Source organism: Taeniopygia guttata, chromosome 4 (genome assembly GCF_048771995.1).
Source record: "Taeniopygia guttata chromosome 4, bTaeGut7.mat, whole genome shotgun sequence".
Lineage (NCBI taxonomy): Eukaryota > Metazoa > Chordata > Aves > Passeriformes > Estrildidae > Taeniopygia > Taeniopygia guttata.
In genome coordinates this window covers 22,189,905-22,213,866 of record NC_133028.1, presented here as the reverse complement: position 1 = coordinate 22,213,866, position 23,962 = coordinate 22,189,905, and the positions used below count along the sequence as shown (strand labels likewise).

At 41.6% G+C, this 23,962-nt stretch overlaps 1 protein-coding gene across 14 annotated transcripts in view; it reads right to left on the bottom strand.

Moving 5' to 3' along the window:
• Nucleotides 1-23,962, bottom strand: part of TBC1D1 (TBC1 domain family member 1) — a 100,318-nt gene that overhangs the window by 57,954 nt on the left and 18,402 nt on the right. For 3 of the 14 annotated variants that reach the window (XM_030270916.4, XM_030270915.4, XM_030270913.4), the window contains exon 1: nucleotides 10,834-11,043. The exons of the other annotated variants lie outside the window; for them this stretch is intronic. In XM_030270916.4, coding sequence (XP_030126776.4) covers nucleotides 10,834-10,863 — 30 coding nt within the window. In that variant the 5' untranslated portion in view covers nucleotides 10,864-11,043. Of the gene's footprint in view, nucleotides 1-10,833; nucleotides 11,044-23,962 lie in introns of those variants that run through there. 14 annotated transcript variants of the gene reach the window in all.

The window sequence follows — 23,962 nt, the reverse complement described above, 5'->3', positions numbered from 1 at the left end:
TCTTACTTTCAGGCCCTTCCCCATGAAAATGCATGACCCAAAAGCAAACTGTAGTTGGCAAAGTCTCCATGTGTGTTTAGAATACCTCCAGATGCAACAGGACCTGACTGGTTCTGAAGGGACTACCTCTACAAATTGTGCTTTTGGGAAGAATACAGGTATACTCTGCTATATACCTGGTGGGCTTATTGCATGGTGTTCACGAATTCATACTTGCCCAGTCTTTTCTGTCCTTACAATAAAACCCATTTCTTTTCATCTTGCACAGCTTAAGCAGCTCTTCCATTCAGTACTATAAACTGAAATGGAACAACTGTGGAATAAATTAAAATATATTTCAAAGAAACCATTAACATCTTCAGATGTATTTTTTCCATCTTTCCATCAAAGGTTTCTTTTCACACAATTTCACAAATGAAAACAGCATTTCTAGTCTAGTTGCTGGTCATACCTACAGGGTTCCTGGTTCACATTTCACAAGGTGAGTACTGAACAATGAGGCAATACCTGTTGTAAAGCAATACCTAGAAATATCTCTGCTCATTCATCACCAAGAGAGGTTAAATCCTTTTTTTTGCGGGGGGAGAGGTGCAAGATGGAACTGCAAACAGCTCCCTTCACAGGGTTGAGACAGGTTTGGGACTTTGCTGAAGGCTATGGGGTGGGAAATGGAAGCCTATTCTTAAATAGCTATAAATGGAAAAAGACAGCAATGACATTTTAAAGCTTTCAGGACGAGTTACTTTTCTATTTAATTTTTTTCTTTGTCTTTTTTTGAGGCAGGGTGGAGAATTTGTCTTTTGTAACTGAAAGGTAATATCAGTACTTGTGGGAGTCCAGGGCTTCCCTCTGGCTGCCCTGGCAGGTCTGGGACCCTGGCAGGGGGTCAGGAACCCCCCTGTACAGAGCCCCGAGAGACACTGTCTGTGATCTCTGTCCATGGAAAAGAGTTTTCAATCTTACAGGATGAATTACAAGCTCCGAGTGTTTGATATGAGTAATAATTAAGTGTGGCAGGGGTGCAAAAGTAAAATTTTAGGTTTCTAGATTAGGGGTTAAGAGGGGACAAGATGGAGGAAATTGGGTGTGTCTTGTCCTTTTCCTCCTTCTTCATGCCCTCCATGTTTCACTGTAGTGTTGGCATTTTTCTGTTGGTTTGGGCTGGAGACACACTGTTCAGCATAGATGATAGATATTGGCACATTATTGTAAATATAGCACACGTAGTTTCTGGTATATAATGTTTGTAACATCCCGCTGAGGGGCAGAGCCCCACACGCTGCCCTGCAGGACAGACCTGCGGCAGGGCAGCAGAACATGTTATAGATAAGCAAGAATAAACAACCTTGAAACCAGCACAGATGAATTATGGCTTCTTCTTTGGCATCGGGGCAGATTCTACAATCTCAGAATCATCAATACCCACAGATTCTGACAAGTACTTAAAACAGGAAAATAGGTAGTAACTTCTTTTTTTTTTTAAATTATTTATCAGATTAAATTTCATTTGTACAATAGGATACAGGCTCTCTCCTGGTCTCCTTTGCTCTTGGACTTCTGGCAGATATCAAAATTGATACAACTGGCAAAATAGGGGTTAGCAAAACAGACAGAAGTGAATATAATTTCTTTAAAAATTAAAAAAAAAGCTTGAACTTCTTCTGTCCTTTTTATCAATATCCAAATCCAAACAAGAAAGGAGAAAAACTCCATGTGTATCCTTACTACAACTAAGGTTATTTCTGATATAACCTTTTTGACAGCTGACCCAACTGTGTGTCAAAATCTCCCTCCCCTCAAAATTTATTTTGATGTTTTCACAAAGGAAGGTAGTAGGGGGAAGTCCACCTATGAATGCTTTTGGTTGATATGATGTGTAAGTTGTATCTGCAGCAGAGTAAAACACCATCGCTTACTCTGACAACAGAGTTGACAGACTTCCAGAGGAAACAGACAGCCACACAGCCCTTCTTCCTAGGGCTGCTGGTGGGAGGCACAGGGACAGATGATGTTTTTAACTGGAAGACTCTTACTTGAACATTAAACTTACAAAGGCCCCAGGGGAACTGGAGTGAAGATGATGATCAGCTTTTTCCAGCATTCTGCCTGATTGGTACAAAAGTGTGATTTGCTTGTGGATGAGCACATTTGCTACTCTGTCATATAGTAACAGATTTCAGCTGCCTCAGGTCAACTCCCGGGAGAACAGGATGGGAAAGTAATGACTAAACATCCCATGAAAACTACTCTGACTTTCACTCAAAAGAGCAGTTAGTTCACCAGTTTTCATCCTTCTCTGCCAACACAGATAAAAAAAAAAAAAAGAAGAAGAAAAAAATACTGATGGGAATTATAACAAGCTACAATAAATAATTTTTATATGATTCCACATTTCATAAACAAAACCACATCAACTACATGAACTGTTTGCATACAAAAAATATGCTTTAGTCTAAAAGGTCAGCCTTCAATGACTGTATGTCAAGCAGAAATGTTGCTTTCACAGAATGATAAACTCTGTAGGTTATATTCCAGTGGGACATACCTAAATTTGAAATGCCAAAACATATTACTGGTTCTGGGTAAGTAACAACAGTTTTAAAGATAGGTCCCTTGTACATAAGTGACTAGAACGCCAAAGCACTTCAACAAATTTTCTTTTCCATGACTTGTATTTGAGGAGATTAGAAGCTATAAAAAGCTCCACAGAAACAAAACCAGCATGAAACATTTAGTGCCAACCATCCAAATTTCCATGACAACGGCTTCAGTGAGCTCACCTCATTGGTACTACAGCAGCAGACCAATAGTTCAGTAAATATGCAGAGGCAACTGTTAAGATCTGGTAAAAGTAAGATATTTAGCTACATAGCTCCTTGAAATAAATGTATAAATCCCCTAAAATGGCTCACTGAAAAAGAAAGGAGCTGTTTACTTTAGCTCAGCTTTGCCATTTTCAGTAGCAGGGAAGTGTGCCTGTGGAACTATGCATAAGCAGCCTGTTTTCCCCAAACCTGCAATTTCACAGAATATCTTTACCTGAAAATCCTGTTTGGTAGCTGCATATCAAAGGTTTTCCCTGGAAAAAACCCATGCTTTTGATTACAGTGATAGTGCTGCAAAGGTATAAAGGGAAACATTCACACGTCCAAAGCTAACAACTTTCTGAGTTGGAAAGAAGATTCCGGATACTCCAGATTATGTTTGGTTTGGTTTTAAAGTGAGACCATCAACATGTGTGCTTACATACACAGTGCCCTGAGAATGGAAGGCAACTAACATTTATATACTCTCTTGACAGTTCTTCAGTTAGTAACAGACAGAAGTCTAGGGCACAGAAATTCCAGATAACCTCTTCAGGCCAGATATTTGCACTAAGCACTAGACAAAAGGTCAACATTCCAATAAAACAAAAATTCCCTGATGGGCCCCTACTTCCTCCATCAGGGCCATCCACTGTGCCACAGTGTGTCCACACAGCCAAAGACATGTGTGTGCTGTTTGTCCAGCTTCCCTAATTGGACTCTCAAGTACAATCTGGTGTGATTACTTCACTTTTTTATCTTGAACTAGGAATGTGTTTGAGAGTGGATTTTCCCATTCCACTTCTTGTGTGAAAGACTACATTATGGGGATATCTGAAAACATCAGAACTGTCACCCATTTAAACAGAACTAAACCTTCATTGTGTGATACATTTCACTGCAAACAGATATTTGGTTCACAGCACCAAATTAGAGCCAATTCAAAATAAAAATCACTTCCCAGAGTGAGGTATAGAACCTATTCTCAGCACCAGCAGCCCCTCCTCGAACAGCATGTTGCTGTATGGCACTTACCAACATAGATGCAACCTACAGGGGATTTCATCCAGGCTAAGAACTGCAGCTTTCATGCACCTGGCCAGCTGATCCAGGAATACTGGCCTGGCCTTTTGGGAACTTGAAAGCACAAGGGAAGAGAGGCAGCAGAAACCCTGCTGTTATGCTCTAGTCCACTGAAACAGGGTAAAGGTGCCTGAACCTTCCTCTTGCTTCTCAGCAAGAAAACCATGCTTTGCAGAAAGATTTTACTTTAAAAAATGGATACTAAGCAAGTTTGCAGATGATGGAAAACTGGGACTGTGACTCTCTCAAAGGCAGGGAGGCCCTGAAGAGCAACCTTGATAAACTAGCAGACTGGGCAATCACCAAATATAGAATTTCAACAAGGGCTGGTGCCAGATTCTGCACCTGGAATGGGGCAAACCTGGATGTACAGACAAACTGGGGAATGATATGCTGGAAAGCAGTGCCATGGAAAGGGACCTGGGGGTCCTGGCTGATGGCAAGCTGAACATGAGCCAGCAGTGCCCTGGCAGCCAGGAGAGACAACCCTGTCCTGCAGCAGGCACAGCATCACCAGCTGGGCAAGGGAGGGGATTGTCCTGCTGTGCTCTGCACTGAGGCGGCCTCACCTCCAGTGCTGGGGGCAGTTTTGGGTGTCACAGAATAATAAGGATATAAAGATGTTAGAATGTGTCCAAAGGAGAGCAATGAGGATGGTGAAGGGCCTTGAGGGGAAGCTGTATGAGGAGTGGCTGAGGGCACTCTGCTGATTCAGCCTCAAGAAGAGGAGACTGAGGTGAGACCTCATCACAGTCTACAACTTCCTCACGAGGGGAAGAGGAGGGGCAGACACCGATCTCTTCTCTGTGGTGACCAGTGACAGGAAGGAATGGCCTGAAGTTGTGTCAGGGAGGTTTAGGTTGGATATTAAAAAATGGTTCTTTGCCCAGAGGGTGTTTGGGCACTGGAACAGGCTCTATAGGGAAGTGGTCACAGCACCAAGCCTGACAGAATTCAAGAAATATTTTGATGATGCATGTGGTGTGATTCTTGTGGGTGTCTTGTGCAGGGCCAGGAAGCTGGGCTTCATCCTACTGGGTCACTTCCAACTCAGCTTATTCTGTGATTCTGTGAAAACACTCCTATTAAAATTCTGTATATATGCATTAATGCATCTCATGATTTGTTATTGTAACTTGATTAAAAAACAATAATAACTGAAAACAATTCAAATGCAATTCAGTGAGTTAACTAGGTGAGAAAACCAATACACAGTAGCTAAAGCCATTCCCCTGCCTCAGCTTCTGCTCTTTGAGTTCTGGCTGCTTTTTCCAGCGCTGCTGCTTCACCTCCCCATACAAATTAGTAAGCATCTCTTGACATATTTTGTGTATCGTAACTGATATGTAAAATGGTACCAAAACAGAGGCTGAGAATGCTTTTCCTCTGAGTCATTGCCATCCATAAGCATTTCAGCTTGAACAGTAGAGCTGTAGAGCTGTAAGGCTTCTAATTAAAAAAAATAATAAATTCTACTGTAAAAGCTTCTAATTAAAAAAAAAAAAAAAAAAAAAAAGCCAAGCTTGAATTCTATTAATTGAGTAATAATTGAATAATTCCATTGAGGATTTACTTGTTAAGTCATTAGTCAACCTCTGTACACCATACACAACCTCAGCTCCTTCAAATTTAAAATAAAATGGCTCAGAAGACTTCTTAAAAGTATTTAAAGATTTTATTAGGTGTCCCAGTAAAAAGATTCCAACAACCCCTTAAAGCAGAGGCTTCTCAGAAATGCTGCAGCTTCTACATGCAGGATAATGGGAAGCTACAAACTGTAAAGAGGCTCTTTACCTGACTTTTTCCTAAGGATAGCTCTATTTATGGGACCCAGAGTGGAACTGGTGCTTTGGTGTTCTCATTAATACCTCTACACATAAAGACTGCTTAATTACAGTAGCCTTTCAAAAAAGGGCTATGATGTGAAACAGTATTTTAAATCATCAAATGTAAGGCAAATAAAGCTAAACTGTAGTGCTGTTTACATATGTTTATATATATATATATGTATATATGGAAAAAAATCCAAACTAACCCTTAGTTGTATTATCTATCTTTGATACGACCTGGGGTTTTCCCTGATCCTGCAGGATTTACTAGTAGTTTTGCTACTGGCTGGCTCAGAACATGTTAACCACATGAAGACAGATAGCACCAACTTTCAGAGTAGCTGTCAGCAAAGAAAAGTAAACGGTGTTTGACTAGAGGCTAAAAGTTCTGTTTTGAATTGCAGAGGAAAGAACCTGTACAAAACAACAAGCTCAGCTACCTTGTCAGGCTTGGCTTGTTAAATCCGAAGGTCAACATGAACCTGAAAGAAGACACTCATGAGAAATTAATTCAGAAATGCATAAATGATTCAAGAGAAAAACCTTGCTAAACTGCAATCTACATGGCCAGGAACTTCTCTGTGGAAAGCTTTGCTACTTACTAAGCACCCCTAATGCAGCTGACAAATGCAGAGGACGCTGCCACAGAAAAGCCATGGGAGCGACTATATTCCAGCCCTCTCCCAGCAAATGGGGAACACCTAAGCAGAGCCGGTGCAATTCGAGCCTAGCTTGCAGAGAAAGAAATGGAAGGATGAAGAATAAAAGCAAATAGTTCCAAAGGAACTTAAGTGCTGAGTAACTGAGGGGTTTCACCACAGGACTGACTTCATTTCAAATGCTGAGCGCATATCCCTCAGTCATCTCCCGGCCCCGCAGGGGAAGGCGGGGAGTGACCGGCATACAGAAAACTGCATTTGAACTGCTCGGGATTTTGTGATAATCGGCATTTATCTGAAAGCTGTCAATTGGCAACAACATTGTACCCCAACATAAACTGACTTGGAGAATCACACCGAGCAGAAACGTAGTGTTCTCTGACAAGGGCATTGTGCAAGCTTGGGCACCAAAACACAGCTCTGGCAGAAATCTGCACTTTCTCTCTGCCACACTGCTGGCATCCAGCCTGGGAGACAAGCGAGGGTCTGTCCTTTCAGCCCTACCCACAGCATCAATGGCTTCAAGGAGATTCTTCCACAGGCAAAACTGTGGCTCTTGAGTCTTCCCTCCTGAGCAATTCCCAATTCCTCCCTGGCACTAGTTCTCTATTTTAAATACTTGATTCTTGATACACTATGCAAGTATTCAAATTACTTCACAATTAGGGTTATCAGGGATAAATGTACTAGCAAAAACAAGAACTGCACTCCATGGAATACCACCACCACTTACTCACCTACCCAAATAATTTATCAAAAGTAAGATGAGCTTGAAAGTAAGACAGGTTTAACAAACGTGTAAGTTTTTTTGCTCTAGACATTTTTAAAATGCCTGATTATGAGGGCTCCTGAAGAGACCAAAACTCGATTTGTTTGGCTAAAATGTAAGTCATTCACTGAGGGATTAAAGACTTCCAAAGGTGCTCAAATTTGCTGGAAGCTGTGGGGAATAAAAGAAAGAGGCATGTCAGTTAAAGTGGAGCAAAACATCCTCATAAATGAGTGAGACATACCCTAGAACAGACCACCGAAAAAGCCAAAATCATCCTTTCAGAACACTCTTAAAAAAAGAAAAAAGAAAAAAAATAAAGGCAGGATGGGATTTCTTGGTCATCGTGATTTTCAATCTCTCATTCTTCTTCATTCCTTTGCAGAAGGCAAATTAACTTCATTTGTAGCTTCTGACCTTTACTAAGAAGTGTATTGTTACTCCCATGCATGCTTCTCCAGAGGTCTACTAGGCACTCTATTCTATAGAAAATAGCAGGAATGATAGCAAAACAGCACCAAGATCAATTCTAACACAGCATAAAAAGCTATATTAGGATTACAAGAAATATAAGTGGCATGTCCAATATTATTATGATTACATCTTCAGTAATGTTTCATGGCACAAGCCAAGTAACCACATCTTACTGCACTGAATAGGACATAAACTTCCTTTGTTGATGGCTTGAGAGCTTCCCAAACTGCGGAAAGCTTATAGGCCCTTCTGACTCAGAAATCCTTGAAAAAAACCAAAGCAAACTAAAACTTACTTCATGTTTTGCTGTTGGGAATTTCAGAGCATCTACTGTGAATACACTCTAAAATCTGATTTTCATAGGAGAAGAAATCCAAACAATTGGCTTTCTCAACTCGAGGTCCAAGTTAGCCAACCCAGCCTGGGACAGCCACCCTGTAAACCCACCCTTTTCTTCCAGTGCTGGTGGCACATAAGTGGAGGTTCTGCAAGTTTCAGCAACACACTCTATCACTTGCAGCTCCCCTCAGGAGGGAGTATCTCTTTCCTACCTGCTGTCCAGCAGGTAGGAGGCAGCTGCTCAAGGTGGATTGATCCCTACCAGCAAAATAATTATAGAGGAAACCTTGAATTAAATTGTGTAACCTTGTTTTGCATTTTATCTTATTTTCTTTACTGGTTCCTTGTTGGTTTATAATCTTTCAGACAAAATAAGTTGAACGCAGCTCTTAAAGTATATACAGCAACTTTTTTTGCAACTAGAAAGATAAACTGTATAAATTTCATAGCTAGCTGAGAATCTGAGGACACATTTATTCAAAAGTCTCTATTTATACAATTATCTTGCATTAAGAACTGTTTCTATTTCTTTAGCAATCAGTTCTCTAATTCTGGTTGCTGTAAAGCTGCTTCTGAATAGAAACTTCCATTATAAAATTAGGCAATTTGTAAAGAACTAATACAAATATCTTTTTTAAACTAAGCCTGTATTAAATATTATAGGAACAGAAATAAAACTATTTTTAACACTTATCACTGTATTATTATCTCCCAGTAATGAATTAATAATGTGTCAGTACCACTAAAACTCTGCATGCGTCTTTGAGACTGAAAGTTTGACATTTTTGAAGCCCACAATGATTACTTTTAGTAACAGTTACTTTAGTGATCTAAACTGAAGATCTTTGGAAAATCTCTGTGCATCTACAAAAGCACAAAATTGTATTTTCTACTCAGAACAGTGTAAATATAGTTTACACTTTGAAGAGACTGTGCTTTCAGGTGCTTAGTCAAAGGTTTCCCTTAAATCAGTTGTATAACTTTGTATCAAACCATGCAGGAAAAACAGGTATAACTTTTCTTTTTTATTTAAATTATTTAAGAAGACTAGAACAAGTCAGTACTTTAGAATTCATTATCCATAGAGTCATCACACAGGGGTTCAGCCAGCATCCATATGGCCAATGGGGGCAACATCAATCCACATACAACTCAAGTGGGGCTTTATCCTCCAGCCCAGAATGGGCCCCATGGCTGAGCCTGGCAGCACTGCAAAACTCGGCCCCGAGGAGCCTGTGTGTAGGTTTAGAGACAAGCTGGGTGAAACTGCAGGTAAAAAGTGTAAACAAGATATATTAAAAGGCAATGTTTACACAAACACCAGGGAAATCAATTTTATGGCACGTGGGAGTAAATTGCTTCACATGTAAGTATCTGCAGGCCTGGTGAGACTAAATACCTTACTTAAGTGGGGGGTCACTCATTTTTAAGTACTAGATGCAAGGGGACAGCTTTCCTTCGAGAGGGGGCAGCTTCCTCCCCCGACAGTCCTTCCCTGTTCTGGAATGGGCCACCATGTTATAAATACTGGAAAAGTTTGCATTTGTGTTGAAAGCCCACAGCAATAGATCCTACATCTTTACTGGTCAGATTTTGGCAGGCAGGAAAGCTTTCTCTATTAGCAAGCCTCATTTTATATTTCTAAGTACACTGCCTTGCTTTCCCTCCCAAATTAGTGCTGACAATTAATGGCCATCAAAAGAATAAAACTAAGTAGTTGTGAGGAACCAGCATAGAAATAATTAGTTTTGAAAGCCCAGAAAGCACTCCTAAAAGCAGTCAGAAGTGCGTTTGTGCAAGAGCTTCACGTGCTCCACCCCAGAGGAAAAAAGGCAAGTGGAAAGCGAGAAGGATACATTTCCATTGTTCAGTGTGTGTCTAAAAGTCAGCAATCTCTTTTCAAAACAGAATAGAGCAAATCCTTCTGAGAATCTGAACAAAGGCAACAGTCACATATCAAGCAATTCCCTCTTAGTATCTTCCGAGGGTAGGTATTTCACCTGTTAAAATATTCAGGAACAGGGATGCAGAAGTAATTAAACAACTGACTATTTACAACTGACAACAGAGAAGGAAAATCAGGTTTTATGTTGTCTGCCTAGCAGCCTATGCTATCTCTTGAATTTCAAGATATACGGATTTTTTCCCAGCTAATTTATTCGAGGAACCTACAATTCCTGACTGTCGTACAGCTGTTTCACATACTTGTCCTCTTCTACATGTTGAACTGTACCTTTGCAGTTCATTTAAATTCATAATGATGGTTACTTTAGAATTTTTTTAAATATCAGCTCTAAACTATATTCTAGAGACCTTTAACTATCTTCACTGCTTCACATCCATAAGTAACGTCAGTTACAGTGGAAAATCCTACTGAAGCCCTAGACACACAGATGAAGAAGGCAGCACGACACATGCGTTGTCATAGTAAAACATGTAAGCATCCCACTAAAATCCAACTTATTGTTCTTCGTAAATTCAGAGCATGACAAAAAGCATGGAAAAAAAGACTACAAAACAAACAGTGGGAGCGCTGTTACACATTCCTCAGAGTACAAAAGTAGCGTTAGACTTCAAAAGGCACTAAGATCAGGCCTTCTGAGCAGTTTTAATAACAGCTCTCCCCTTTTGCAGATCCTCAGCAACGTAGAACAAGGCAGCCAGACCTGCAGCCCCTAAACCATATCTGACAGCAGGCTGACTTTACTGGTCACTTTGACTGCTCCTCCTTTTTCCTTGGTTGAACAATACGGCAGGGCTCTGCTCCCTTCCCAGGAGTGTGTGACTTGCCTTGAAATTACACGCGAACATCTGCAAGCCCTAAGGCTGGACTTTACTTCCCGAGCGCAGAGGGCGGCGGGCGCCGCACCGCCTACCTTGGCCACCCAGCTGAACAATGGTGACATCCTAGGGGCTCCGGCGCGGCGATCCCCGGCTCTGGCCGCTCCTCTCCGCCGCTCCCTGTGTCCGGGAGGCCGGGCCCGCGCGGATCCCCAGGCGCCCCCGCCGCCGAGCGCCGGCCGGCGGCACCGCGAGCTCTGCGCGCCGGGGACGCTGCCCGGGGCCGCGCCGGCTGCGGCCGCGGGGCGGGAAGCGCAGGGAAAGGAAGGGCCGCGGCCGCGTCCCGCCCCCGCCGCGCTCCGCCTCCGGCGGGGCTCCCCGCGCCCGCGCTGCGGCCCCCGATCCCGGCGGGCGGGCAGGGAGCGGGCTCGGGGGCACGGAGCGGGGCTCGGGAAAGGAGCGGGCTCGGGAAAGGAGCGGGCTCGGGCAGGGAGCGGGCTCGGGAAAGGAGCGGGCTCGGGCAGGGAGCGGGCTCGGGAAAGGAGCGGGCTCGGGCACGGAGCGGGCTCGGGCAGGGAGCGGGCTCGGGAAAGGAGCGGGCTCGGGCAGGGAGCGGGCTCGGGAAAGGAGCGGGCTCGGGAAAGGAGCGGGCTCGGGCACGGAGCGGGCTCGGGCAGGGAGCGGGCTCGGGAAAGGAGCGGGCTCGGGCAGGGAGCGGGCTCGGGAAAGGAGCGGGCTCGGGAAAGGAGCGGGGCTCGGGCAGGGAGCGGGGCTCGGGCGGGGAGCGGGCTCGGGAAGGGAGCGGGCTCGGGCGGGGAGCGGGCTCGGGAAGGGAGCGGGCTCGGGAGGGGAGCGGGCTTGGGAAAGGAGCGGGCTCGGGCAGGGAGCGGGCTCGCCCTCCGGCCGCGCGCCCGGCAACGCAGGCAACCGCCGGCCGCCGCCTCGCGCTGCCCGGCCACGTACTGCAGCGCCGACCGCGGGATTCCCAACTACAACTTTCTGGGAACATCCCGGCATCGAAGCCATTCCTAACATTAAAGGATCGAGCGAAAAATCATCTGTTTGAAACCACTGTGAAATGTTACACTTCCAGTCTGTCTTGCCATTCGGGTTAATTAATGGCATTTGACATCACACGCTAGCAGCTCAACTTCCAGAAATCACACTGTCGTGGAAAGCCAGACAGTAGTGTACATGTTTCCGGCAGGTCTAGGGATGTTACTTACTACTCGGCCAGCAATGCTTATTCCTGTTGTTGCTCCGGCTCAGCTGGCTGGGAACACCCTCCTCCCCTACTCGGTGTCTGTAGGACTGCCTGAGACAACTAATTTGGAGGAAGGGCACAGAACCAGGAAAAGAAAAAAGGCTTGGAGTTCACAGTAAATAATCCACTAGGCTCAAAACAAAAAGCCTTTTATTTTCCACCACCTCAGAAAAAACATCAAGAACTAGATTTACACAATCATAACAGAAAAGCATAGGGTTCTGCTATGCACTTCTCAATAAAATTCAACTGGTCAAAGTTAGATGATGAAGTGCCAAATTCAGCTCTTCTTTTTGCCCAAAGACACTCTCACTGAGACAGCCACTCCACTGTGAGAGCGCCCTGCATATGCTTGCGCTTGCACACTCATGGCCAATGGAATGATCGCTGCGTTAGAGCTGACACTGCTCCAGTTGTTTGAGTTATTAAATGAAAACAGGAGTGACATCCACACACATGGGCTGGGGAGAAGCAGAGCCAATCTCACAGCTCACTGAGGCAGAAAAGGGGTTATTTTGGTGCCTGCCTCAGACTGCATGACCCTGCAGCCCTGGGTTTGGTTCATGCAAAGCAAACAAGGGTGCGAGCAAGCAGAGAGCTCTATCACCTCCTAACTGGGGCTGGTGGGTGCCCTAGCACTACTACATGTCTGCAATGGGCTGCAGATGGATGAAAGGGCAAAACAGAAGCGATTCTTCTCAGGCTACAGTTTCTGAAATGAAAACCTTAACAAATACATTTCACATCTTCATAGAAGGAGAACAGAATTCCATTTTCCAATAGTTCTACAGATTAGAGATAATTCACAAGGATGGCCAATGGCTCTCTCTGTGATTATGATAGTGGCCATGGACATTTTGATTGTACAGATGTTCTTAGCCATAAGCCAAATAAGTCACTAAATATGACTGATACCACCTCTGGTAGCAGTCTCTAACGGCTTACTGGCGTGATAGAGGGAGAAATTTTCATTGCTGCTACTGTTCATGATGTACAGAGCACATACATGAAAAAATAACATCTGTTCTCAGGACCTTAAACTCAGAACCTGACAAGAACTCTACTTTTATTTCGTAAAGTAACTGAGGGCATGAGCAAAGCAGAACACTCCTCATTATGTGCTGCTCATAGTTGTACAGTATAACCACTATATTTGACAGTAGCATGAAAGTCTCAAGAGTCTCATTTCTCTAATGCTGAGTGTGAACAATATTACTTCTAAATAATTACTTACTCCCCTTTCTCGGAGGAGATCCTGCCAGCTTGTGAATTTTTCCAGCTCCCTCTTCCTGACTGACATCTTTACACTATTTTAAACCTAAAATACACACATCTGCCCCTGAGTCCACATTAAACACTGATGTCAATCAGGATACCTGGCTTCTCACCCTGTCTGCAACTGGCTTAAACAGCTACCTCCAGTGTGTTAACTTTGAAACCTGTGGCATGTAGTTGTTATAGTGACATTTGTATTTCAAATGCACTCAGAAAAGTTCTACATGCTTCTATAGGATTGGGAAGAGGAGTGGTCTTGTGGTGAAGATATTGAATTAGGAGACAGAGTAATAATGAATGAATTCCAGCTTCTGCTGTTAACATGACTTTCAGGCATGTTATGTAACTACTCTCTCTGCTTTAGTTCATCTGTTAAAAAAAAAGATGATAGATGCTGGCCTTGAAGGAAGGAGAAGTGGACACACTTTGGCATTTGGGAAACAGCTGGCAGTGAGGCTTAAATATTCAGCTACAAAAACATTCAGTAATGCATGAAATTCTTCAGTGTAAATGGAAAGGTCATTGACTGTGTTGCCTACCTTCCAAAAAAGATGCATTTAGTAATGTAGTGGGAACAACTGCATTAATGTTTCAGGATGTTCAAATTTCTAAAAAGAGAACTTCTGTATTTTAGTATTTTAAGTTGGTTTATGTAGATAACTGTCTCTCCAAAAATACTACATACCCATTTTGGGGAAATGGAAAAATTCAGGGTCACGGAATAACATCTGTATTGCATAAATAGTAAGTAGCACTTGACACCATCTTATCCAAGTGTATGATCTCTTAAAAATCAAAACAAACGCCTCAGTCCTATAAGCTGTTCCATGTTATCATGGAAAGTATTAGCAAGATATTTGTAGCTGTTTTTAAAATAGCAACAATTAAAATACTTCAGACACAACTTAAAGCTTACATCGTCAGAAAGGTGATCTTTCTGTTTTACAGATGTCCTACATAAATTTACACAAATACCCCCATGATTTTTTTGCCAACAAAGTTTTCTTCATTTAAAGAAGCCATTTGGAGACTGTGGGAGATATAAAAAGAGAAGGGAGACAAAAATATTAAGAAGAAAGGAGGGTGCAGTTGACCTTTCAGCTCAAAAGAAGGGTATTCCTGACTAATTTTCCTCTGATTTCAGTTTCTCTAGGTTTAATGGCCATAAATATTTTTGTGAGTCTTCACAGTGTGTCATCACTGAATGATGTCTCACAAGAACTTGCATTAAGGGTATAGCCACAACTGTGGTACCTGAGAACTGGCCTCTCCTGTTACTCTTGTGTTACCACTAGTGGTGATTTTAAAGCAGATTCCACTCCTTTCTGAAGTTTTTTCTTTTGAACGGTACTTAAACATATTTTGGCAGTTATTCTTCTCATGAATTATTCCCTCTGTCCACATTCACTTGCAACTTTCACTTATCTCCTTCCTTCCTGTACACAAGGTCTTGATAAATTCAGGTGAAAAAATATGCCTGCCATTAATTATCACTGTCCAATATTTAGTTTTTGTTTAAAAACACTCACAACTTTTATCCTTTATCACTTATTTCTCACCATTCTTTAGGATTTCCCTGAGTATTGTCTCATGCTTTCCTGAAAGTTCCAGGTGTGATGGTTTCTACTTTATCAGAGAAAAAAGAAAGAAAGAAAATAACTACTGTGACAGTACTGTTTGTGATGTGAATTCAAAATGTAATAATGTTTTGGTTCTTAGATACAGCTGTAATAAATCATACCAAAACAAAGATGTCTAAGGAAACACCAAACTTTTATGGCACCTTCACACAATGCAAGAAATTATTAATCTGAATTCATCAACGGAAAAAAGTAATGAATCCTCTGGATTTCATCCTATCCAAAGACTCAATCAAGCCTAACTCAGTGGCTTCTGAAGAGATACTGTGGTGAAGAAAAGAGTAAGCTTTGTTACTTCTTTTGGCTAAATTATAAGCAAACTTTTTTCTCAATACAAAATGAAATATGAATCATAAAACCAAATTACTTCACCAAACCAGATCTGCACCAGCTCCCCAATGAAAGACAACAGCAAGACCCAACACCTAACCACAGATTAGTAGTGGCTGTCTCTTTCAATTAAAGTGCATAGGAGCCCACTGCCCATACTAAAGATGAAGTACAGCTTTCACCAAAGCACCTGGGATGACTTTCTTGCTGGTTTCTAGACACTCAGTGGAAACAGAAATTACACAGATTTGGATTATCTTCTTTGTACTGTGAGTGAAAATTTCTGGCTATTTGCTCACCAGTAGCAAATATGAAAAATGCTGACATTGGGTGGATGCCCAGAGATAACTTGCAATTCACTCCCTGTGTAGCAGACAGAAAAGAACAGTTCCTCACCACACTGCTGGGCACTGATTCACCAGCAGAGTCCTTTCCAACCTACCCTGTAGGTTTAGCTACAGGAGCTTTTATATTACATATAATTTTTATATTACATATAATTGTCTTTTTCACCACAAAATTTGTAATTGCTAAATTGCTTTGATTCAAGCGATACTAGGATTTCTCACTCAGGATTGAAAAGTCGTGTGGTGATGGGCTATCTGTCCTCTTCCTTACCACTACTATCCCTTCTCACTGCAACAGTGTCAGAGCATAAGAGGGTTACCATGTGCTCAATGGCACCTCAGCAAGAGGACGGAGGGAAAGCAAGATCTGGAAGGGAAAGGTGATTCTACACCTGTAGGAGAGAAGCATAAGCGCACATGGGCCATGTTGCTCACTCAGCAAACAGTGGAATTGAAGTCTTCTTTGGGCAAGTCATATCCTAGAGGCAGGGTTACATCAACTGGAGTGAGGTCATGAGAGTATTAGAGGATAAAACACCTCAAAAGGTTGAAGCAGCTTTCCTGATTGGCTACCATTACCTTCAGATTCTCCTCCATAGGTCTGTTTTGGACCAGAAGGTATTTAGGCATTCTTTTTTTTCATTTGAAAAGTTGCATCTAGAGAAAACTATTTGTGCCTTTTTTATGCCCTATTAGAATGCAGTTGTGGGTGACAGCAGATGCTGGGATGATCAGTCAGTTACCTTGAATGGAATGGATAATTTCTTAGTATTTGCTCCAGAAAGTTCAAAGTGGAATGGTTTTGGTGAAATCCTTAGTCAAACAAGGGACTGGAGAAAATACTACTCACAGCATGTGGAACCCATCATCCTGTAAAGGTAGCCAAGGCTATATATAATCAGCTTAACAGCAACACAATATAGCTTTAGGGTCCACTGGTGCCCATTCATAAACATTCAGGGTCATCTGATGCAAAGAGCACATCTGGACTGAAATCACTGTGCCACTTCATGCACTTCCAAAAACACTGATGAGCAAACTTTGGATTGGCAAGCTTCATGCTGGATTGCATATTTTTTGTCTTCCCACAGACATCAAAATAAAACTTAAAGCTGTTAGGAACTTTGCCGTGGCTTCTGACTAATTCCACTCAAGCATAACCATATATCTGTATTTGACCAAGATGAAATGTACACTGCTGAGTGATCTAATTGTAATCAAATTATCAGATCTATAAATGAGTGAAAAAACACAGCCTGAATCTACAGATAAGTCCAAGCAAGACTTATGAAGATATCTTGTAAGGAGATCACTTTGATCTGAATAGTTGGATGCAGAAAACCCACAAGGAAAAATGAACAAATGATGTGGCAGATGAGCAACAGGGGAAACTCAGAGCAGAGCAGGGAATTGCCACAAAGAGACATCAGAGGTTCCATACATTTATTCTGTTTAGTAATGAGGGTTTTCTGGAAGCTGTGAAATGAGCAGGAAGAGCAGAAAACAGGTAGAGCAAACTAGGAAACTGCAGAACCAAACCATGGAGTTTAAAATTAATGGAGATGCTCTCAGTGTGCAATGACAAAACACATCAAGCCTTTGAGATCATCAGCTAAGACTGTAGCCAAAACAGACAGAAATCTCCTGTTTTTCCTCCTTGTAGGGCAGTAGCTTTTGGTCTTCTCAGTGTTACCAAGCTGAGGGATAACTTAGCTGAGCTCTCCAGAATGCTGAGGTGTTTGGGGAGAGAGCAGCAGATGCCACAAAGATGACATACACCTGCAACACACACCCTAACACAACTGGATAAACTAGAAAATATGAATTATGCTAGACTTATTTTAAAAATCTCCCAGAACTGGGATGCAAAATATGTGAAAATCAAATTGCTATTAAGGTCTCCTGGCACTAGACCTGAAAGGTCCTGAAAGGACTTCACACCCTTTTCCATTAGCTTCCTGCTGCTTCCTTGTGACAAGCACTCACAGATCTCAGGAGAATAAAAAAGAACTCCTAAAGTTTAAAAAACATTTTCCAAATGCAATTAGTTAAAAGTTCTACTTAAAGTGCTTTTTGATCTTGAAGCTTATATGATTAACTCAAATCAGATGGGAAAAAGGACAATTCATTTGAAGATAGGTCTCATTTCCTTTGTAAAGAAGCATTACCTCAGAGTGGAAAAAGTCCCAAACTACTAAGCACTTCCACTTCAAGTAGCAGATAAGTTAGAGAGTAAAAAATGTCTAGAAAGTATTGAGGAAAATCTATGAACAGAACATGACACCTCCCATTTGACTGGTTACAATCAAAATACAATCATAATTTTATCAATTCCCATTTTCAGTGGGACACATATATATTATGAATGTCTATTTCCATTACATGGGACTTCATGTTAGTCCATTTTTACTGTAGCCTACTAGAACACTCTATTAATGAGGAAAATAGAATAAGCAATGATGTATGCATATGCATCATTTTACAGAATTATAACCTAGCTCTTTGTTCACATAATTCATTACAGATACAAAAATAGTCCCCCTGTCCTAGGCATATTATTTTGTAGACCTCTGTTGCAACAGTAGAAGACTAGGGAAGTATACTGAGTTCCATAATACGGAGAGCCATGAAAAGTAACCAGTCTTCTCAGTTCTCCACAATTCACTTAATAACTTAATAAGCTATTTCTAACAGCATTGTTTTCTTATTATTTAATTCAGCCACAATCCCCACAGACAGTACACAGATTCTAATGGGATTATATTGTATTTCACATCCTCTAAAGCAACAGTTAAAATTAAACTTTAAGTGTTAAGTATTTGACCCCCAAACCAAAATATTTCTTCATTTTCCTGGGAACTGCTTAACAATAAGAACTATCAGTTCAGGTTTATCTCTCGGTAGGTATAGGGTCCAGAACTTACCAACAGTCAATGGAGCTATATTGCAGTTCACATATGACGAGCAGCTGAGTGTAAAAGCTATTTATTTGAGAATTGCCCCCACTAAAATCACAGACTATAAATCACATTGTTACTATATCCTTATGCATCTTAAGCATAGATAATAAAAAGAGGAAACAAATACTATATTGTCCTGCTATTTTCTAGAATCAAGCTGAAGAAATTTTAATTAGGTTAGGTTGCCCTCAAACTGTAAACCTCCCTGCTTGGGTTCTCTTGGACAAAACCCTGGTGGAAGAACTGTAGCAGCCAGCTGAGAACTACTGCAGACCCTTGCAGTTGATTAAGAAGTGCACTCAGCTGCCTGCCTTGCTCTACATCACTTCTCATCACCAGCCTTCCATTTGATTACAAGCTGCAGCACAGTCCTTCCCTAGATAGTTCCAGTGTAATGGGAAATTGAGAATACCACTGAAACCTACTAACATAATAATTTGCATGTACAGTAATCTTGTATGGAGCATATAAATCTGCCTTTTTATTACAGTATCTGTGATTTTTATTTTGCTGTGTTGTGCTGTTGTTTATATTCCTTCTCAGCTGTCTTTAAAGTGGAAAACTTTATCAGCAATGTTCCCTTGCACACATTTTTAACTTACTGTTTCTAATCTCTCCCCTTCCTACCCTCTTCTGTAGGCTTATTAACCCATCGAGTGTATCTTTGCCAGTGACATGGACACTTTTGCTTTTGTATTTTGGCTAAATCATAATGTCTTTCAATTACAGTGAAAGCCACAAAATGGCAATAAACCCTCTTTCAAACCAAAATTCAAACACTGTCTTTATCAATCTGGAAAAATCATTTTCCCCATGATTCAGTTGCCTTTCCACTCAGAAATTTACAGTTCCAGGTTTCATTACAAACAGCACTCCACATTTAGTTACTTTAAGACAATTTTGTTTTAACTCCTAAAACTTTTAGGAGTTTAAAAGGCTTTTAAAACACAGCAGCAGGATTTGTCCTTATGGCTCTTTTGTGGTTTTGATAAAGCTACATCGCTTCAAAGGGCTCAGGATATACTGCTGTAAGTCACCGCTGCACATTTCACCCACATGTGCTGACTGCGCTTCCGCCCCTCTGCCAGAACAATGGAGGCCTCTGCGTGCTGAGTCAGCCATCCAAAAACCAGGGATGCACGCAGGCCCAACGCAGCCCCTCACCACAGGCTCTGTTAACCATTTTGTCACCAAGAAGGGGAGAGCGCGCCATCGTTTCATGCAACACTCATCAAATTTGGAAATGTGTACATATTTTCAGGAATAAAGTCTAAAATATTAGTTGACATGCAGCACACTACTGAAACACATAAATAAATACATAATTAATCACAGGTCAGTTTTGCCATTTCCTCCTTTCTGGGTATTCTTAGCACCAATAGGGAACTCTGGTATTCCAGGAGAAACCTGCCCGAAACTGGATAGATGGGTTAGACAGCTGAATTCTTCACAGAAGTGATCTGGTAAGTTCAGATACCACTACAAGTTGCAAGTCTGAGCTCACATATTTGAATAATTTGCAAGTCTTAACTCACGTATTTGAATGTGTTTACAGGTGCAAAGACTCAAATGGATAAGTGCACCTCAGAAGTCATCTGAGCAGGTCTTTTAGAATCATAGAATCAATTTAGGTTGGAAAAGACCTGTAAGATCATCAAGTCCAAACACTAACCCAGCACTGCCATATTCACCACTAAACCATTTCCTCAAGTATCACATGCACGTATTTTTGAATGCTTCCAGGGATGGTGATTTTACCACTTCCCTGAGCAGCCTGATCCAATACCTGAGAACGCAATTACTGAGGATTTTTCTGCCTAATTTCAAATTTAAACATTCCCTGGTGCAACTGAACCACTTCCTCTCATTCTGTCACTTGTCACCTGGGAAAAGTGGCCAATCTCCACCTCACTACAACCTCCTTTCAGATCGTTGGAAGAGTGGCCCAGTCTCCCTTAAGCCTTCTCCAGGCCAAACAATCCCAGCTCCCTCAGCTGCTCCTCATAAGCTTTGTGCTCCAAACCTTTCACCAGCTCCCTTGCCTTTCTCTGGCCCGGCCCCTCAATGTCTTCCCAGTTGTAAGGGACCCAGAACTGGACAAAGGACTCAAGGTGTGGCCTCACCGCTGCCAAGTCCTGGTCCTGCTGGCCGCAAAACTTCTGACACAGGCCAGGACGTCACTGGCCTTTTTGGCCACCTGGGTACACCCTGGCTCACGTTCAGCCAGCTGTGGCCACATTCCAGCCACTCCACCCCCCCAGTCCATAGCACTGCCTGGGGCTGTGACCCAAGTGTAGGATCCAGCACTTTGCCAGGTTGAGCCTCTTGCAACTGGCCTTGGCCTAATTATCCAGCCTGTCCAGATTCCACTGCAGAACCTTCGTGCCCTTCAGCAGATCAACTTTCCAACTCTGTTTGGTGTCATCTGTGAATTTACTGATGGTGCCCTTGATCCCCTTGTCCACATCATTGATAAAGATATTAAACAGGACATTTCATCCAGGGAATATTAAATTCTGAAGTGTCCCATTGCTTTCAATTATAATTTATGAGTAGAATGAAGGCCAGTTTTAATCAATCTTCCCAGCTTTTTCTCTTAGCATGCAAAATGCTGTAATATACAGTCAAAAAACAAGAACTTAATAAGAATCAAGTATTACTTTCACTCACTGTAGATCCACAATGTCGTCCCCATACAAGTGCTTTGATTTTACTCACAACTCCAGTTAAGACAAAAACCCATAAGTCTAATTCAGCTGACGTTTTGAGCTGGCATCAAGACTTCCAGAACAGGCTGACATGCCTGTGGAAACGTGTACTTAATGTCAGGTCACCGAGGGTTATCCGGCTAAGGAAAATCTGTCACATATCTAGGTTTTATATGGCTTGTTCGAAGTACATTGTCCCAGCATGTGCAAAGGGGTTTATCTTGCGACCTTGACCTCGACCTTCTGTTCTGTAATTTTAACAAGAAACGTAATCAGAAATCTGTGTTTTATTTGTTTGAGGTTCCTGGGAACTCTTCTGACTCTTCTAAATCTAGCATGCATATGGATAGTCTATTAAACATAAAAACTGAAAGAAAAGAGAAAAAAAAGACAACTCCATTCTAAAGAAAAACCTGAAACATGTATTCTGCAGTATATGAACTCCCTGCAGAAACCCCACTGAAAAACCTCCTCCCACTAAAGAGGAAGCCTGCATACAGGCAATGCATGCACTCAGAAATGTAAAAGCTATTTGTTTGAGAATTGCCCCCACTTAAAACACAGATCAAGTTGCTACTATATCTTTTTGTCTCTTAAGGATGTATCTGGTTCAGTACACAGTTAATAACATACATGTAAAGAATATCCAGATGTCCTGTAAGTTTCTAGGATATAAACTTTTGTCCTTGAACACATAAAAACTTACTATAGCAAGCTCCTAACATGACCGAGAGCTAACGGTTTCACATCTATCAGATATTCTGCTGAGGGGAGCTGAAACACCCCAGGACAGTGGCTGATGACAAACACCAACCAATGTTAAGCACATCTTATTTTGTGAAGTATAAAAATACACAAGAATAAACTCCAGAAACAGCAGTATTTCTCTTCTACAGACTTTACATAGTGCTACTTCTTGTTACATAGTAAAAGCAAACTCATTCCAATACTTTTAGAGGCATTGCAAAAATACTGGAAAAACATCCCAACGAAAAATGAAAAAACCCAAAAAAAACCACAAAGAGAACCCAAACAGAACTTCAGTAGGACAATTTGGGGAAAAAAAAATTAAAATGGAAATTACAGTACTGAAACTTTCTAACTGAAAATCCACCGGCATCTTTCAACTGATTTCTACAAGCTATAAATTAAGCCCTCAGTATCTCCTCAGCAAGGCAAGCAATTCTCCTGCTGGTGGAAAGCAGAAAACTGTCACAACAATCGCAGTATCTTACATTTGCTCTGGACAGCCACTAAGTGGCACTTAAACACCTCATCTTAAACCCTGATGAAGCTGCGAACTTGTGAAGGGATTGGAGGGACAAAAGGAGTTACACATTCTGGGGAATAATCCCTTTCAAGGACAAGGAAGTTCTCTTCCTGCAGTTAGAAAAGCTGCCTGGCTATACAGTCAGGAATACTGTACAGTGCTCCACAGCAGCAGAGATACTGCAGAGAGCTCCACAGAAGCAACTGCTTTCTCTCCTAAATCCCAGTCCTGATCTGGGAATCAGTGCCTCATTTCAGTGTGTCATTACCCACTGTGTCGCTTTGAAATCTGCACTTAAATCGGGAAAACTGAAGTGCCTCATTGCTGCTGACAGCTGGTCCAACAAAGGCAATCCTAACACGGTAACACAACCTCTAGAAAGGCCTCTGAATTCAGCTTCAGTGAGAGACCTCCGAAGGTACCAACACTATTTGTACTTGAAGATGCACATTAGAACATGCTTTTTGTAGTCTGCAGAGAATTAAAAGTGATGAATGAGCCTTTGCTCTTCTTAAGACTTCAGTAAATTATTGCTTCATAGACATATGGCCTACTTCTACTTGGAATTTTAAATAAGGAAGGAAACCTAATTTTTGTAATAGTGGTGTTGAATCAACCACGTTAATCATCGTCAATATATTCTTGTATTTGAATTTTTTTTGTCTCGTTTTAAAAGTACTTATGTTTAATTAAAAATATTTCTAAATGAATTAAATTATAGGTATTGGAAACCTTTTTTCTAAAACTTTATAAAAGGTTTTCTAAAACTTTTTTCTATGTGAACAACATAACTGTCATTGAAAAAAATCTAAGGCTAAAACCAAGCTGAATAATATATTATGTATTATAGGTGCTAACCAAGCAAGTATCTACAAGCATGTTCAAAGTCATTGGTTTTGGTATGTCTGCTTTGTTCAAACGAACTAGCCTGAAGTTAAAGTGCATACTGATTTTCAGCCTCAAAGACTCAGCCACAAGTTTAGACGCAAATACACCACCAGACATTCACTGCAAGCTCTACTTTACACCTTTGTGCTGAACATAGCCTCCAAAAATCTCAAATGAGGAGTCATAAAGTCTTGGTTTTATTCCCTCTTCCTGTGCAAATTCTTTACATTATAAGTAGAAGCATAGCATATAAGTGTTGGCCTACATATAAGCAACAAAACAACACAATAAACCATGTCATCATTACTAAAAATACAATTTTGAAGCACATTCTGCCTGTGTGAAGGTAGTTTGGTGGAGGTCTTTTAAAGGCTGATACAAGAAGCTTGCACATGAAAAGTGTTCAATCAGTTATGCAGAAGGACCAAACTTAACCCAATGCAAGAGGAATCATCATCAGTGAAGCTGTTTATGTCTAGCAATAGATCTCAATTACTGTCACTCTGGAAAAAGTAGGGGGAGGGTGGGAAAGAAAGGGGACG